A 15,715-nucleotide genomic window follows, 5' to 3' on the forward strand; every position below is an offset into this window, starting at 1 on the left:
TAGCATCATTCACTAATCATGTGTGGCAAGATTGGGGTTAAGGCAAATGTATCTAATTAAATATCTAACCATCTATTGCTGCTTCAGGAGTAATCTTCCCCTCTTCATAAGATCAGAAGATCAGAAGTTGGGGTGTTGCTGTTGATTGCACAAGTGTTTAATAACATTTGCACTCCCCAGATACTGAAACAGTCCACATCCATATGCAGCAAGACCTGGACATCATTCAGGCTTGGGCTTGATAAGTGGCAAATGACTTTTGCACCATGAACAATGATCATCTCCAAGAAGAAAGAATCTAACCATCTCCTCCTGACAATCAATGGCATTACCATCACTGATTCCCTCACCATTAACATCCTGGGGGTTATCATTGACCAGAAACTGAACTGGACTAGCCATATAAATACTGTGGCTACAAGATCAGGTCAGCAGCTAGGAATTCTGTGGTGAGTAACTCACCCCGTGACTCCCCAAAGCTTGCCATATACAATGTTCAAATCAGGAGTGTGATGGAATACTTTCCACTTGCCTGGATGAGTGCAGCTCCAAAGGCACTCAAGAAGCTTGAAATGATCCAAGACAAAGCAGCTATCTCATTGGCACACAAACCACCTTAAGCATTCACTCCCTCTACCACTGATGCACAGTCGCAGCATGTACCATCTACATGTTGCACTGCAGCAACTTACCAAAGCTCCTTTGACAGCACCGTTGAAACTTCAACCAACTAGAAGGACAAGAGCAGCAGATGCATGGGAAAGCCTCCACCTGCAAGCTCTCCTCCAAGTCACTGACCATCCTGACTTGGAACTATATCACCATTCCTTCACTGCTGCTGGACCAAAATCCTGGAACTCTACCTAACGACACTGTGGGTGGACCTACACCAGGTGGACTGCAGCTGTTCAGGGAGGCAGCTCTCCAACACCTTCTCAAAGGCAATTAGAGATGGACAATAAATGCTGATTGTGCCAGCGATGCCCACATTCCAAGAACAAATAAGGAAGTTCACAAGAACTGGTAGATTTTGATAGTGATGACTCAATGAGATGTTGTACCCATGCAGGAACAGCCCAAAGGAGGAAGGGCTGCACCCTTTCAGGCACCTTTTGTATATATTGTGTATTTTCTCATTATAACCTTCCTTTGACAGGGATAGCAAACAAAGAGGACAATATGGATTCTTAATATGGAATACTGGGCCTAAAAATATCTTATTGGCATATTGCATACCAATTAATTTCAGCATTAATGCCTCAAAGGCTCCAGTGTTCTGAGCAGTTAGTAGTATTGTGAAGCTTGCTTGTTCAAACTACAGTCCTATTAGCCCTACAGCTCAATATCTGGGCTGTTGCTCCAATGTGTCTGAAACAGAAGAATATTTAGGAGCTCCACCACGCTACCATTAAGTTCAACCCCACTTGCCAAGAATAGAAAATTCCCTCATTTCAGAGTTGAACCCTGTGCTCTAATTACTCTCCTGTTGAAAATCCCCAGCAATGGTTGGACTGGCATTTATATAATTGCTTCCTGTGAAATTTATCAGCGTTAGTTAATTTGCAATAATCCTCACTAATCAATGTCATTGGAACTTGGCAGACTAAACTTAACCAAATGACAAAACTATGATAGAATAGGCTTAATGGGATAATAGAGGCACATGGTATAAAAGTGATAGTAGTAACTTGGGTCACGGCACATCCTTCAGGTGCCCAGAGTTGGGAACCATAGTTGTGGTGGGGTCAAAATGTTTCACATAGGTTTGGCAAAACTTTTAGCTTCTGTACTCTATGCCTCTATTTATAAAACCCATCAAAAGTTCAGGTTTCGGTATGATACACCTTACAACAATATTGTCAGATAATTACACACAACTTGGTCATTCATATTATGCAAACAGCTCCACGTTTTTGAACCTGGTCCTATGTAAATAGCTGGATAGCAACATCCAAAAGACTTGGACCTCACAAGCACTGCAAACAATAATCCTGTGTGCAAATGAGAATATCTTGACCTAACAGTGACATATTCTATTGGTGCATGACTCCTGGTTTCACTTCCTACTTTAAAAATGGCAAAACCTTTCCAGTAAATTAGCACTAACCAATTCATCTGGAATAATGGGCTGTTTCTGTCCACACAAGTGGGCTTTGTTAACGGAAAAATCACATTTGCACCGAGTGATAAATATTTTTGCATTTTAAATCAAAACTAACCACACTTACAAATGCCCAGCATGGAGCATATAATATGACAGCAAATGCAGATGCTGGAAATCAAACAAAATTCTGGAAATACTCTGCAGGCCAGGCAGCATCTGTGGAGAGAGTGTGAGTCAATGCTTCAGGTCCAAGATCTTCACTAGTTCTGATGAAGGGTTGCCAACCTCTGTTTCTCTCTGCACAGATGCCGCCAGATGCGCTGAGCATTTCCAATGCTTCCTGTTTTTATTAGAGCAAAAGTAATCCCTTTTGCCAGCTCACCAAAATGCAATCAGACTTCTTGTGAGTGTCTCAATTTCCTTCAGCAAGAAACCCAGCAGTTGCTGCCTGAGATCTGGTTTGGGACAATATTAAATATGAATTTCAAACAAAAAGTTAAAACGTAAACCACTTGCTGAGCAAAAAGTCAAAGCAATAAATTGAATATTTAAATTAATTACTCGTTATTTAAAATTGACAATTGAAAACTGCCAAGCAACAGAGCTAAATAATAAAACCTGTTTTGCCTTTTCACTTAAGAAGTGGAGCTAGAGAGGGAGATAGACTAGGTCCCAATTCCTGGTCACCAGGGAAGGGGAGGGGACCGGGGCCAAGCTGAAGATTTGGGTTAAACTACACCAACCTTGCGTTCAACTCTGGTGGTGCAAGAGCAGAGGGACATGGGCTGCATGTACACAAATCTTTGAAAGTGGCAGGACAAGTTCAAAAGGCAGTTAAGTGAATAGAGTGTATGCCTTTGCAAATAGAGGCACTGAATATAAAAAAAGCTATACTGAATCTTTACAATTCTCTGGCTAGGCCTCAGCTACACTGTGTACACGTCTGGGCACTTGACTTTAGGAAGGATGACAAAGCCTTGGAGACAGTACAAAGGTTTACTATAATATCAGGGTTGAGGGACTTCAGTTATATGAAGAGGTTGGAAAAGCTGGAATTGTTCTCGTTAGAGCAGAGGAAGGTAATAGGAAACCTAATCGAGGTATTCAAAACGTTGAGAGCTGTTGCTAAAGTTCGTAAGCAGTTCAATAATCAGGCCATAGATTTAAAATAATTTGGCAGAAAAGCTCAAGGGGAAATTAGGAGAATTTTTTCCACACAAGGTTGTTAAGATCTTAAATGCATTGCTTGAAAGCTGTGGTGCAAAAGTCAATTTGCAGGATTATGGGGGCAAAAATGGGGGTGAGACACTAAATTAGGCAGCGTTTTCAAAGAGCCAACACAGGCATGATAGGTTTAATGGTCTCCTCCTTTGCTGCAAGACACCAGTACTTCCTCTCAACAAGCCCCGGGTATTCAGGCAATTTGGTTCAACCAAGGACAATATAAAGTACTTTTTTTTAAGCAAATTGATTTTACATAGCTTCTTTAAAAACAGCCATAAAGAGAAAGTAAACTCCAAGCTAGAGGAACTGTTAGGGCAGCCGGATGGTCAATGTGATAAGGGAGGGCTCAAAAGGAAGCACAATGGTGGGAGAAATTTACAGGAAACCAGAGTTAAGACGACTTGTGGTGTTAATAGCCAAAAGAATTATAGGGCTGAGGAAGTTGAGAGGGGGAGAGAGCACAGCCATAAATCTATTTTAAATGTAGGTGAGAATTTTAAATGAGGCCCTGAGGGGTGATGGGTAAGCAAGACTGAGTTTGCACAGGGTGTAGACACTAGAGTTTTGGATAAACCTCAAGTTTATGGAGGGCAGAGAATGGGAGGTTAGCCAGGATAGCATTAGTATAGGTATTTATTTCTTCTCGACTGATGCTGCCAGACCTGCTGAGTTTTTCCAGGTAATTCTGTTTTTGTTTTGGATTTCCAGCATCCGCAGTAGCTTTTTGTTTTTATCTTAGTATAGGTGAGTCTGGAGATGACAAAAGTGTGCATGTTTGAATTTAGGCTTGGCAAAGGTAAAGAAAGAAGGAATTACACTTATATAGTCCCTCTCGCAATCTGAGGATGTCTCCAAGTGCTTAACAGTCAGAAGGAACACTTGCTGAAATGTAAAAACAGAATTACCTGGAAAAACTCAGCAGGTCTGGCAGCATCGGTGGAGAAGAAATCAGTTAACGTTTCGGGTCTTCATGACCCTTCAGCTCAGTTCTGCCGAAGGGTCATGAAGACCCGAAACGTTAACTGATTTCTTCTCCACCGATGCTGCCAGACCTGCTGAGTTTTTCCAGGTAATTCTGTTTTTGTTTTGGATTTCCAGCATCCGCAGTAGCTTTTTGTTTTTACTTGCTGAAATGTAGTTACTATTATGCCAGGGAAAGCACCAACCAATCTACACATAGCTAGGTTTTATGAAACTTTTATATCCACTTTAATGAGGCGCCAAAACTTTGGTTTATCATCAGAAAGTTGGCACTACCAACAGTCCCTCCACACTACATTGAAATGTCAGTATAAATTAGGTGCTAAGTCTCTGGAGTGGGACATGAACCCACAATCAGTTGACTCTGAGGTGAGAAAACCACTACTAAACTAATACAGCTGACAGCTTAATTTGGTGGTCTTTGTGATAGAGTGGTTATTAGGTTGAAAACTCAGCTCAAGTTTGAAGAAGACACCAAAGTTGTAAAGAAGCTGCCAAAGTCATAATGAAAATGGAGAATTGCAATTTTTACACCCTCGTTCAAAAGGTGTACACGAATAAGCCCAGAAATTACCAGCCAGTCAGCTTAACGTTGGCAGTGAGAAAGCTTTTAGAAAAAATAATTCAGGACAAAAATCAACAGGCATTAGACAAGTGTGAATCAATTAAAGAAAGTCTGTACAGGTTTGTTAAGGACAAATAGTGTTTGCCTAATTTGATTGGAGCTTTTCAATGAGGTAACACGAGAGTGTGTTGATGAGGGTAATGTGGTTGATGGACTTCAACTTTGCTGACAAGCCTATGGAAGGAGGACAGTGGCTAAGTGGAGGAAACAAGATAGTAGTGAACGATTGTTTTTTGGACTGGAGGCAAGTATATAGTGGGATTCCTCAGGAATTGATATTAGAACCAATGTTTCTCTTGATCTATATTAATGACCTAACTTGGATGTACAGGCCACAATTTCAAAATTTGCAAGACACAAAACATATAACTGAGAGGATAGTGATAGATTTCAAGAGGACAGCCTGGTGAAATGGGTGATCACATGGGAGATGAAATTTAATGCCGAGAAGTGTTAAGTGATATGTTTTAGTAGGAAAATAGGGGAAGCAATATAAAGGATAGATTCCTAAAGGTGATGCATGAGCAGAAGGGATATATGTGAATAAATCATTGAAGGTGGCAGAACAGGTTAAGTATAAGGTATACAGAATTCCAAGTGTTATGAATACAGGCATAGAGTACAGAAGCAAAGAAGTTATGGTGAACTTTTATGAAACATTGCTTCGGACTAAACTGGAGTTGTGTCCATTTCTGGACACCACACTTCAGAAAATATGCAAAGGCATCAGAAAGAGCACAGGGAAGGTTACAGGAATGAGGGACTTCAGATATAAGGATAGTTTGGAGAATCTGGGATTGTTCTTCTTGGAGAATAGCAGGTTGAGAGAAGATTTGATAAAGGTTTTAGTGGGTAGGGTGAAACTGTTCACATTGGTGGACTGGTCAAGAATCAGGTGACATCAATTTAAAGTGATTGGCAAAAGAACCAGAGGTGACATGAGGAAAAACTTATTTTAAAATATAAAATGCAGTGAGCAGTTTGGATCTGGAATGCACTGCCCAAGTGTGGTGGGGGGAAGATTCGAGATTCAATCATGATGTTCAAAATGGGAATTGGATAATTATCTGAGAAAGAATTTGCATGGTCACGTGGTAAAGGCAGGGGATCAGGACAGGCTGAGCTGCTCTTGCAGAGCCAACATGGACACAATGGACTGAATGACCGCCTTCTGCTTTGTACCCATTCTAAGATTTAGGCCACAACTGAACTGACGTCACAATAAATAGTTTCTCTTTCACATGTATAGGGACTAAATGAGGTAGTTTAAAATTGAAGAACAAGGGAAATGACGACTGAACTTTTCTCCAATGTACAACAGAACCAAGCCTGAAGAGAAATGAAACTGAAGAGCTGCCTCAGAACAAGACCACTAGAGCAGAATGTGGGAAAATAGGATGTCTCCCTACCTATCACTGTTAAGTGCTCAGGTCTACTTAGTAGACAATAAATTTTCAGAGTAACTCATGATGCTTCTGACTGGCATAACCTCAAAATCAATACATACTAACAGACCACTCTCCCAGTAGTCTGTTTCCTTCCCCACTCCAAGCTGATGCAAAGAAGGGAAAAATGCAGTTTAACCATGAGTTAAAAAAAAAACAATAATTGTTGCTAATCCAGAACGGACCATTATACAACACAGCTTTACAAAAACCTACAGCACATTAAAATATTGATATGAATTTTACCTTCCTCTTTTGCTGAAAAGGAGCTGAAACACTGGTGTTATGATGCTGCAAAACACATACTCCCTTTTTTCCTTTCAGCTAAACAACTTTTATTGTAACTTTACCAATGACCACAAGTCAAAAGAAGATGGGCCTAACCAAACATTACGCTTGCGTGGCCCAAGATTAAATTTCCAAGAGAAAGGCTTGGATTAATATCTTTCAGCTACATTGTGAAACTTAGGATTGCTGGTATTAGAAGTAATAATGTAGAACCAAAATCTCAGACATCAAATTGATTTGTTTTCAATGGCTTAGCTGAAACCTGTCAGCTGGGCTGAACAAAAAAAAACTGACTTTTTTTATTAACAAAACAAACAGGAAAATCATCTATTTCAGCAGAAATGGTGCCTTGAATTTTATTTGAGAGCTGGGACTGTGCTCTATGGCTGCATTATAGGTCACATCTGCTTTTTTTGGCACAAGAAAAACACTCCATCACTACATGCCCCTTGCCAGCTGTACAATTTAATAGAAATGACTAAGGAGAAAGTTTCCAATTAAAGCATTTTGTCTGTTCTAATGCAACAACTTTCATCGTCTACAACACAACATTCCGTAATATTTTAAAACAGGTAATATTTACAAACTGTTGACAGGCTTTTAAATAACTCATTGACAAAAATACTGTAAACTTTTAAGTTACAAAATAGCAAAAAACACAGCGGATGCAACAGTTAGAACTGGCAATCATAAAAAAAAAACAGGTGAAGTCGTTAAAATTCATCCATAGGACGATCGACTTTTTAAAGAGTATGATCAGTAGCTAGTAAGGCTGTATATTTTTATGGCATACACAAGAAGCTTTTCAAAACTATCAAAAGTAATAATTGCTGTACAATCAAATCTAAGACTTTCTTCAACTTCAACCCTGCATCAGTGATAATCATAATGGGACCTCATATTACCATTTTGGATTTCAGTCTAAACCCTGGAAGTAAAGGTACAGCATAAATCCCTGTTATGAAGTAAGAGGTTCAGGGGAAAAAAATGTGCAACTTAAAAGTAAGCTATTATTGTAACTTCAGAATGTCAACCAGCAGTTCACCCCTAAATAGATTACATGAATTGTCCTCTCCCTCTTTCAAACTGGATATAACAGCATCAGTCCTTTCAGGCCCTAGTTAAAGGAATTGCAGTACACATTTTATGTGAGCCAAGGCATCAACAGTATGAATGTAAGGCCCTAAATGTCATCACTTCGAATGAAAATCATAAGTAATCATCAAGTTAGGGATGGTACCATTGAAGCACATGAAAACTGCAAATCCTAAATTCAACAGACCCCAGATGCACTTATTTCTATTCTATATTTTGAAGCATAACACTTGACCCTTAGGAACCATACTGAACAATCACCTACCTCTGACTGAAAGCTTATTGTGGGTTATTGTTTTTTGAAAAATAGTCAGATCCCAGTGACCAAAATAGTACAGAACACTGGATGAGAGAAAATTGCAAAAGCAAACAGTTGAGGATGATTTATTAACTTACAAGGGTTGCTATCTGGAAATTGGTTGAAGGATGAATTAGAAATTCAATTAGATTTTCAAGTCTGTGCTGTGTGGGGATAACAGAAGCAGCTGGTACTCACACTGAGATTAATTGACCAGAAAGGCAATGGTACCCAGCTAGATGCTTAAAATGTGGATACATATCTTGTTAGAAGTTAACATCTACTGTACGATGATATATATCCGATGGAAATTTTAGGAGGGTCAGTCAACAGAAATATATATTCCAGCCATTAAATTTTTTTCCACTATCTAGTGTTATCATTTCTGATGCAGATAGAAAACCAGTTACAAAGAAGCTTGCCAGCAAACAAAATTAGTCAAAGGGAAAAGTCTATATCTGGACCATTTGTACACGAGACAGCACTGTACAAGAGCAGTCTTATACTGCCTTATATCAGTATGAAGTGAAACAGTGAAAATATTTGATTAAGATGTCAATATAACTGTTTCTTTCAAGCACTCTCATGAAGTGGTCTGAACCACTAGTTTATTAATGCTGAAATTGTGGTATAAAACATAAATTGACAGTGCATTAGATCTATATCTATCTTATTTAGAGGCTGAGGTTTTACGTATTTGAACAGTAATGGGAATCCAAGAATTCCCATTATACAACTTCTATTAACCTGTAGGTTTTAACTAGCTTGGTATCAGTGTCTATCCTATGTCCAAATTTCATGCATTTCTCAAGTAACAATATAAAAAAGCTGACAAAAAAGTGTATCGATGGCATCAAATTATCTAAAGGAGCATTTAAGCATCATGTGCTTGTATACTTTAAAAGAACAATCAGCACTAAATAGTTTTATTTCCATCTACTTCTGACTTCAATTTTACAAAACTAGAGAAATACTTCCAAATGCATCACTTTCATCTTTTATTTTGAAGTTGTATGCATAAATTGTTCATCATGATCAAGGTGAGATATGGTGGTTTGATTCCTGGCTGTGTACACTCCATTTTTGATTCTTCGCATCCGCGGTACAACACTTCCAAAATCAGGTGGAGCAGATTAGAAGCAGAGCACAGCTCCCTGCAATGTCCATCATTCTCACTCCAAGCAACTCTCTGTTCCTTGTAAATAGATGCTTAAGCACTTGCTGAATAAGACTGAAGCATAAAGTGAGCTACAAGGAAGTTCTGACTTGCTGTTAGTTCTTTAATGTAAACTTTCAAGTCTTCTGTCCAGCCAACAAATGCCAGGATCAAATTCATGATGCATCTATTCATGGTACAATTACATCTTGTTAAATCACCTAATGAAAAAAGCACAATGTAACCGTTGAAAGTTACATCCTTTTGTGCTTTTGACATTCTCCATTTCTGACACCAATCATCCTTATTGCATGCATTATATAACAGTTAGTATCAACAATTTTATTCTGCAAGCCTATACCCATTAAGAACTGGCTTGAGGCTGGCCAAACTAATTTCATGTTACAGTGCCTTAGTCAGTAGGGAGAGAAGTGTCAGCAGTCTGTTGAATTCAGTCTGTAGATCCCAAAGGAGAGGGGACAATACAAAAAACGCATTGCACCAAATGGCTAATCACTTTCACTTAATAATCACAGTAGAGTTTGAAGATGTTTGTTTCAGCTGTTTGATGGTCAAGTGCATGACCTTTTCACTCATGTTTAGGAATGACAAGATCATCTGTCTTTTTTTTAAAAAAAGTACAGGATTCTGTTCTCAATTTAGATTGTGCCCAATTTTGTACTTGACTTATGTTAGGCATCCACTGAGAAACCAACAGTGCAGAAAGAACCAAAATAACATCAGGAAAAATGATTACTTATACTGTTCTATTACATTTAAAGTAATGGGGATTTCAAGGTATGAAAACAAGTCTGCAGCAAATAAGTCAATTGAAAATTCAACTTATGCAGTGTGACAGTGGCAACATAGTTTATTTTTGAGTGCTGCGGCCATTTCACAGGTCATGGCATTAATTGGTAGGTTTGCAGGCCACTTCCTGTTCTTTTTAACTAAGTCAAATAAAAATGTACAAAAGTACATGAAAGATTCTATTTACTGTTGTCTTGCAAAAATAAACAAATCTTGTATTTTTAAGATGTGAAATGTTACAGTGGTCCTCCAATAGTTTAAAACGTGGTTAATGGCAGCTAAGTATTGCACTGCACATATGTACTTCACTGGAATAAAAAAAACCTTGGCATTCAATAGAAAGCGTTTGAAGATTTTGCATCTGATTTTAATTGAACACTTGGTAGCTGAAAAAAGGTAACTGAATGAGAACAGGCACCTGGAAGGCAAGAGCTACTGTGTTTATCTAACCTGATAACTGCGTGTTAGGTTACCATTTTATACAGGGAAAATTTCCATTTCTAAATATGTAAATTAAAGATTTGTGTAGTTAATAAATAGTTCCCTGTGCATGCCAATAAAATATATGCCATCTACAACGTTTAGCACACAAAGAATCAATCAGTAAAGGCAAGGATTTTTTTTTAAAAAAGAAACAGAATCTGGAAAGACTCTCAGTATTCAGGTAATGAACAAATGCAACAAAGTCTTGTTTATTTGTACAAAAACATTTTAAAACTCTAATAAATACTGTGTGGTGGATATCAGCTTTTACAACCAATAAGCAGATAGCCACAGGAGTATTGCTCACATCCTGTGAGCACAAAAAAGAGGGGGAAAGTCTAAGAAGTTCATCTTCCCCCTCAAAGGAGGAGAAAATCATTTAATGTGCACTGGTCTGTCATCCGACTTTAGCCGCTTTCGCCTAGGTTGAACGAAGTCATCGTCCGAATCCTCACTAAAATGAGCTTCATCTTCATGCTCGGAATCTGATTCCACCAGAGGCGTGAAGGTTCTGTCAGGATAAACCACCTGTAGTTTTGCTTCAAAGTAGCTTTCTAGAGCCTTTCCGGCCTGGGCCACCTCTGAATCTGCCTAAAAGTGAAAGCAATACAAAAGTATTTAATCTTGCTACTAACAGACCAGTATCCCCATTTTAATAAAATATTCATTTATTAAAGGCCATAAATACTAATAGGCAACTTTTCTCTGACAAACTCATACAGACCTTCAATTCCCAAATTTGTTCTATGTTAGTTGATCTTAGCCAAAAGAGGAGCTGAATTCTTTTGAGCTTAATGCTCTTAGGCTTTGGGAGCGAGTCTGGGAAATGAGCCAAGGTCCCTGCTTGGCAGTCAAATGGTCACTGCGAGAAATTTTGCTCATATAGACGTCAGCAGTGAATCACTAATAGTCTACTAAAACTCACTGTGTAAACTCACAAACATCCACTTAGATGGGAAAATAGAGGGGCTTCTAGACCCTGTTAAACTATACTCTTCCGGGTGAGCATCTTCAGGTAAGGAGAATATTAGGATAAATTATTTGATTTGTTACAATCTGCATACAAAATCTACTTTCAAAAGAGGATGTAACTTTGAAAATGTGTTTAGTGTATACAAAATCCTCAAAATAAAATATAACCAGACTTTAAAATCTTCAGTCTTTACAAGATGGAGCCCAGAGACAAAATGGTTATGTCCTGTTTCATGTCTATGCTTTTTAGAACTATATCAACTGTAGGATAAGGAAAACAAACTTTTCTCAGTAATTTCTTTATAATTGTACAATCTTCCCCATCACCATCATATTTGTAATGTCTTACAGTGGTAAATCCACTTACTTTACAATATCAGTATGTTAAGTGCGCTCTGCCTGAAGGCAGGTCCTTGGCTCATTGTCAGCTTATATTTCATCTTGAGCAATTTTTCTTGACAGTTTTTGTCAGTGGTGGCTTGCCACTGCCTTACCCTCTCAGGGGGAGGACAAGGAGGCAGGTCCCAAATCTACCTCAGCCGGAAGGGGAATCGACCCCGCACTGCTGGCGTTATTCTGAATAATCTATACACTAGCCATCTAGCGACAAATGTCAGTATGCCAAACACCAGGGCTTTCCTACATTATTCAAGCCTTTCCATGCATATACTTGCTCACACTACATAAAACATGGATTATGGGCAAACCACAGTGTCCTCATTTACCACGTACAAACCATACCTCAAACCTGAAAGACATTAATTCACGTGTAGGTTTCATCCCCGATGAAAACCAGAAATTCCATTTATATAGGGTCTTTCTAAGTACTTTAAGTACAGGTATTGTAGGTAAACGTAGCACACACAGTTTCACAAACAGCAGTGAGATAAATGACCAGATAATCTGTTGGGATTGGTTCGGGGATAAATGCTCAACAGGGTACTACCCTGTTCTTCTAACTTAATGCAACAGAATTCTTTACATCTACCTGAGGCAGCAGATGAAGCTTCAGTTTAACATCTCAGCCAAAAAACCGTGCAACTCTTCCTCACTACTGCACTGAAGCGTCAGCTTATATTATTTGCTCAGGTCTCTGGAGTCGGCTTAAACCCACCACCTTCTGACTTACAGACATGACTGCTACCACTGAGCCAAGGTTGAGACCTGAAGTATCAGGTTAATGTTTGTGTACATACATGCCATGACAGTTTGACGTCTTTATTTCTCTCTCAACATTCACTTTCTTTTACTATCACAGGCTTCCTTAACTTGGAGAAACCATGCTCCTGACAACTTGGATAATAAAAGCAAAATGGGCTTCAGTTGCTGTAATCCTCTACATCAGCTACAAAGTGGGCAAAGCTTAAGACAACTGAGACATACGGAGGAACGAATTACTAGTTTTAATGTGCATTTAGCAATACCTTTACGGACCCATCACTCAAAGCACTTGACATTATAGTTTTGACTTTCATGCCGCTGACACATCAGGGAATTAAACTTTCATGCAATCTAACATTGAAGGTAGCACAGAGCATTAGCTTCTTTCCAATGGATACCAATAGGCTCCAAAGGGGCCAGTGAAAGAGAAAAAAAATTGGAACAGGATTTTCTAATTTCCATCTCAGCCCTGTTTTCTCACTATGCAAAAAATATGACAATGGCAAAAGTATCTTAGTTGTTGACAGTAGAGATCCCCCGTTGCTCCAGCACTGGGCTTTTTGGGCTCAAAGTGACATAGCAAATGCTGCTGATAAACTGAACATTTTCTCTTCTTGGGCACCCGGTATCAAGCACTTCCAGGTTATGCACTGCATGTTAGTGTGAGGAATAAAGCTGCCTTTACTCTGCATAATCTTCTTTAGAAGAACAGAAGATCATCCCCTACACCACCATTGGGACACTCCCATTTTTTCACACCTGCCATTTTCTGGTCTTCCATAATAAGATTACTAATTTAATGCCAACTGAGGAGCAGCAGTCTGTTGTGTGTCCATATCTATTAGGCAATGGATTGAAGCTGTTAATCACATGTCATATAGGGCATTTACAGCCAGTAAAGACAATTTGTGTCTCATCAGCTGTCTGAATTTGAACCAAAGGGTCAAAAATGAAAGGCCCGGGTGTCAATCCACTTCCTTACACAATAAATTTCATCTGGTACAATGGACAATGGCTAAAATAATATTCTGAGATACCTCTTGGTGAAACACTATCTTTTTATTCCACAAAGATTATGTGGAACTTTTTTTTAACATAAACAACCAAATTCAACTGATACACACTGCAGAGAAAGAAACAGGTCTGTCATAAGCAGGGGTGATGTTTTTTTACCTTGGTTCTCATTTCCCTTTCTTTGGTCCTCATGAGGGCTTGAGGACCATTTTGAACCCCAGGTAATAGGGTAACCTTTATGAGACAATAAAATTCATAACGTAAATTTGTTTTATGTTGCACCGATAGAGACAAACATCAAAGTTTCCTTAATATCTGTACAGTTTACCCTTTAAGTGCATACTCATTTATGTATTTTCACTACAACAAAAATCCATGCTCCTTTTGCTTAAAAGGCTGGTTTATTAGAAATGCAAAAATGAGGGGTGACATATTGGTTAATAGCTATCAATATCATTGACAATTATCATGCTAATTTTGCTCTTCAAAACCTTTTTTGAATTATAAAATGTTTACCGTTCCCTATGAGATCAACATCTTCTGCAATCTGAGTGAAACATTACGATGTGAACAGATTGAGCAGTGATCTTGTATTGCTCAATGTAAAAGTGAGATGGTAATTTACATCGCTAACTGCAGTAATGTTTGTGTATATCCTGTATCTATTTATTGTGAATTTGTTGAGGGTAGGGAAGTTTAAATAGTTTATCATGCAGTCTCGCTGTTGGAAAAGTAAACAAAACATTGCTCGAGAATTCATACCATATTTTGTGTGGGCTCTTAAGTTTGGAACACTGAAAAATATTGAAGTTCCCCACTGAGTAAACACATATGGTTCCATATTGAAACCTAGAGGGCCTGGATCCAATTCTTGGTCTGTGTTCAGTGAGTTATGCTTGACTAGGGAAATAGTGGTATCCTCAGTATTCAGGGATCCTTAGTGATTGGGGTTTACATTCCAGGCCAACCATGGGATTGGCATTAGAGAACAAGGCCAGCAATGGCCCACACAGCAGCACTGTGGCACACACCTTCTGTGGAGTAGCACATCAGCATAAGACTTTCAGAGGAGAAGAGCAACAAAAGAAAAAATTGGAAATGGTGTTGTGAACGGTTGAGGAATGTGGTAGGGAAGGGGGAAAGAAGAGTAAGAGAATTGATTAATTACACTGTTTATTACATGTCACGTGACACAAATAAGAGTCCTCTAGCAATAACTATGCTTTTCAAATAGATAATTGTAAATTTTTACCGCAACTCTTAACTCAGACATGTTCAGAGTCTGTCGCGGTTAGGGGGCAAGACTATTTGCATACTGCCTGAACATATGGTGCTAGCGCAAATGAGATTTTTCCTAACCTAACAACTGTTATACAAATAAATGCCAAATTAAAGGCAGAATGTTTAACACCCACAAAGCACTTCATAAATTCATCCTCCAACTTCTGCAGATATACCAGGTAGCCTTTGAACAATTTTTTTAAATAGAGAAAACAGGTGAGAAAAGTTTGAAATCATAAGCCTCCTCTATAAAGTAGCACTTTAATTTCAATTAAATGACGAAAAATTTAAACATGCACTTAGAATTATACTGCTCAAGGCATCTATATTAAAATACCACAGAATAGCACCAAACTGCCAGGTTATTTGGAGATTCTAGTGCCTTAGGGATATTTTCAGCCATTGAAGCTAAGAAAGGTCTGGTACTGAATTTTACACAAAAAAAAGCTTAATCCTTTTAGAAAGCCACTTTTACTTATACTGTTGTATTAAATCAAAAATGGAAAAGCTTTCAAAAGAGTCAGCCAAGATGTAAGACATGCCTAAAAGGACTTTAAAACTCCACAAAAAGTATTATTCAAATCAAAACGAGCATCAAAATAGGCAATGTGCCCTGAGAATTGCCATTCTAGTCCCCAAGGATAGAGGCTGCTGAAAAGAACCAACTCAGTTTAAATAACCATCAGCAGTAATGTGGTCCTTGTACCTGGAAAATAACCTCTGAAACCACTCACTTATTTGTGGCATTGAACTCCATAAACCATTATTAGAGAGGTAT

General features: G+C 38.5%; 1 protein-coding gene across 4 annotated transcripts in view; it reads right to left on the minus strand.

Annotated features, from left to right (window-relative positions):
• Positions 1 to 7,112: 7,112 nt before the first annotated feature.
• Positions 7,113 to 15,715, minus strand: part of trim33 (tripartite motif containing 33) — a 182,514-nt gene continuing 173,911 nt past the window's right edge. For 2 of the 4 annotated variants that reach the window (XM_078546786.1, XM_078546787.1), the window contains exons 19-20: positions 13,816 to 13,890; positions 7,113 to 11,100 (exon numbers count right to left, since the gene is read on the minus strand). In XM_078546786.1, the coding sequence (XP_078402912.1) occupies positions 10,885 to 11,100; positions 13,816 to 13,890 (291 nt within the window). In that variant the 3' untranslated portion in view covers positions 7,113 to 10,884. The remainder of the gene's footprint in view (positions 11,101 to 13,815; positions 13,891 to 15,715) is intronic. The other 2 variants (XM_078546789.1, XM_078546790.1) reach the window with 1 other exon arrangement.

Source organism: Cetorhinus maximus, chromosome 8 (genome assembly GCF_964194155.1).
Source record: "Cetorhinus maximus chromosome 8, sCetMax3.hap1.1, whole genome shotgun sequence".
Lineage (NCBI taxonomy): Eukaryota > Metazoa > Chordata > Chondrichthyes > Lamniformes > Cetorhinidae > Cetorhinus > Cetorhinus maximus.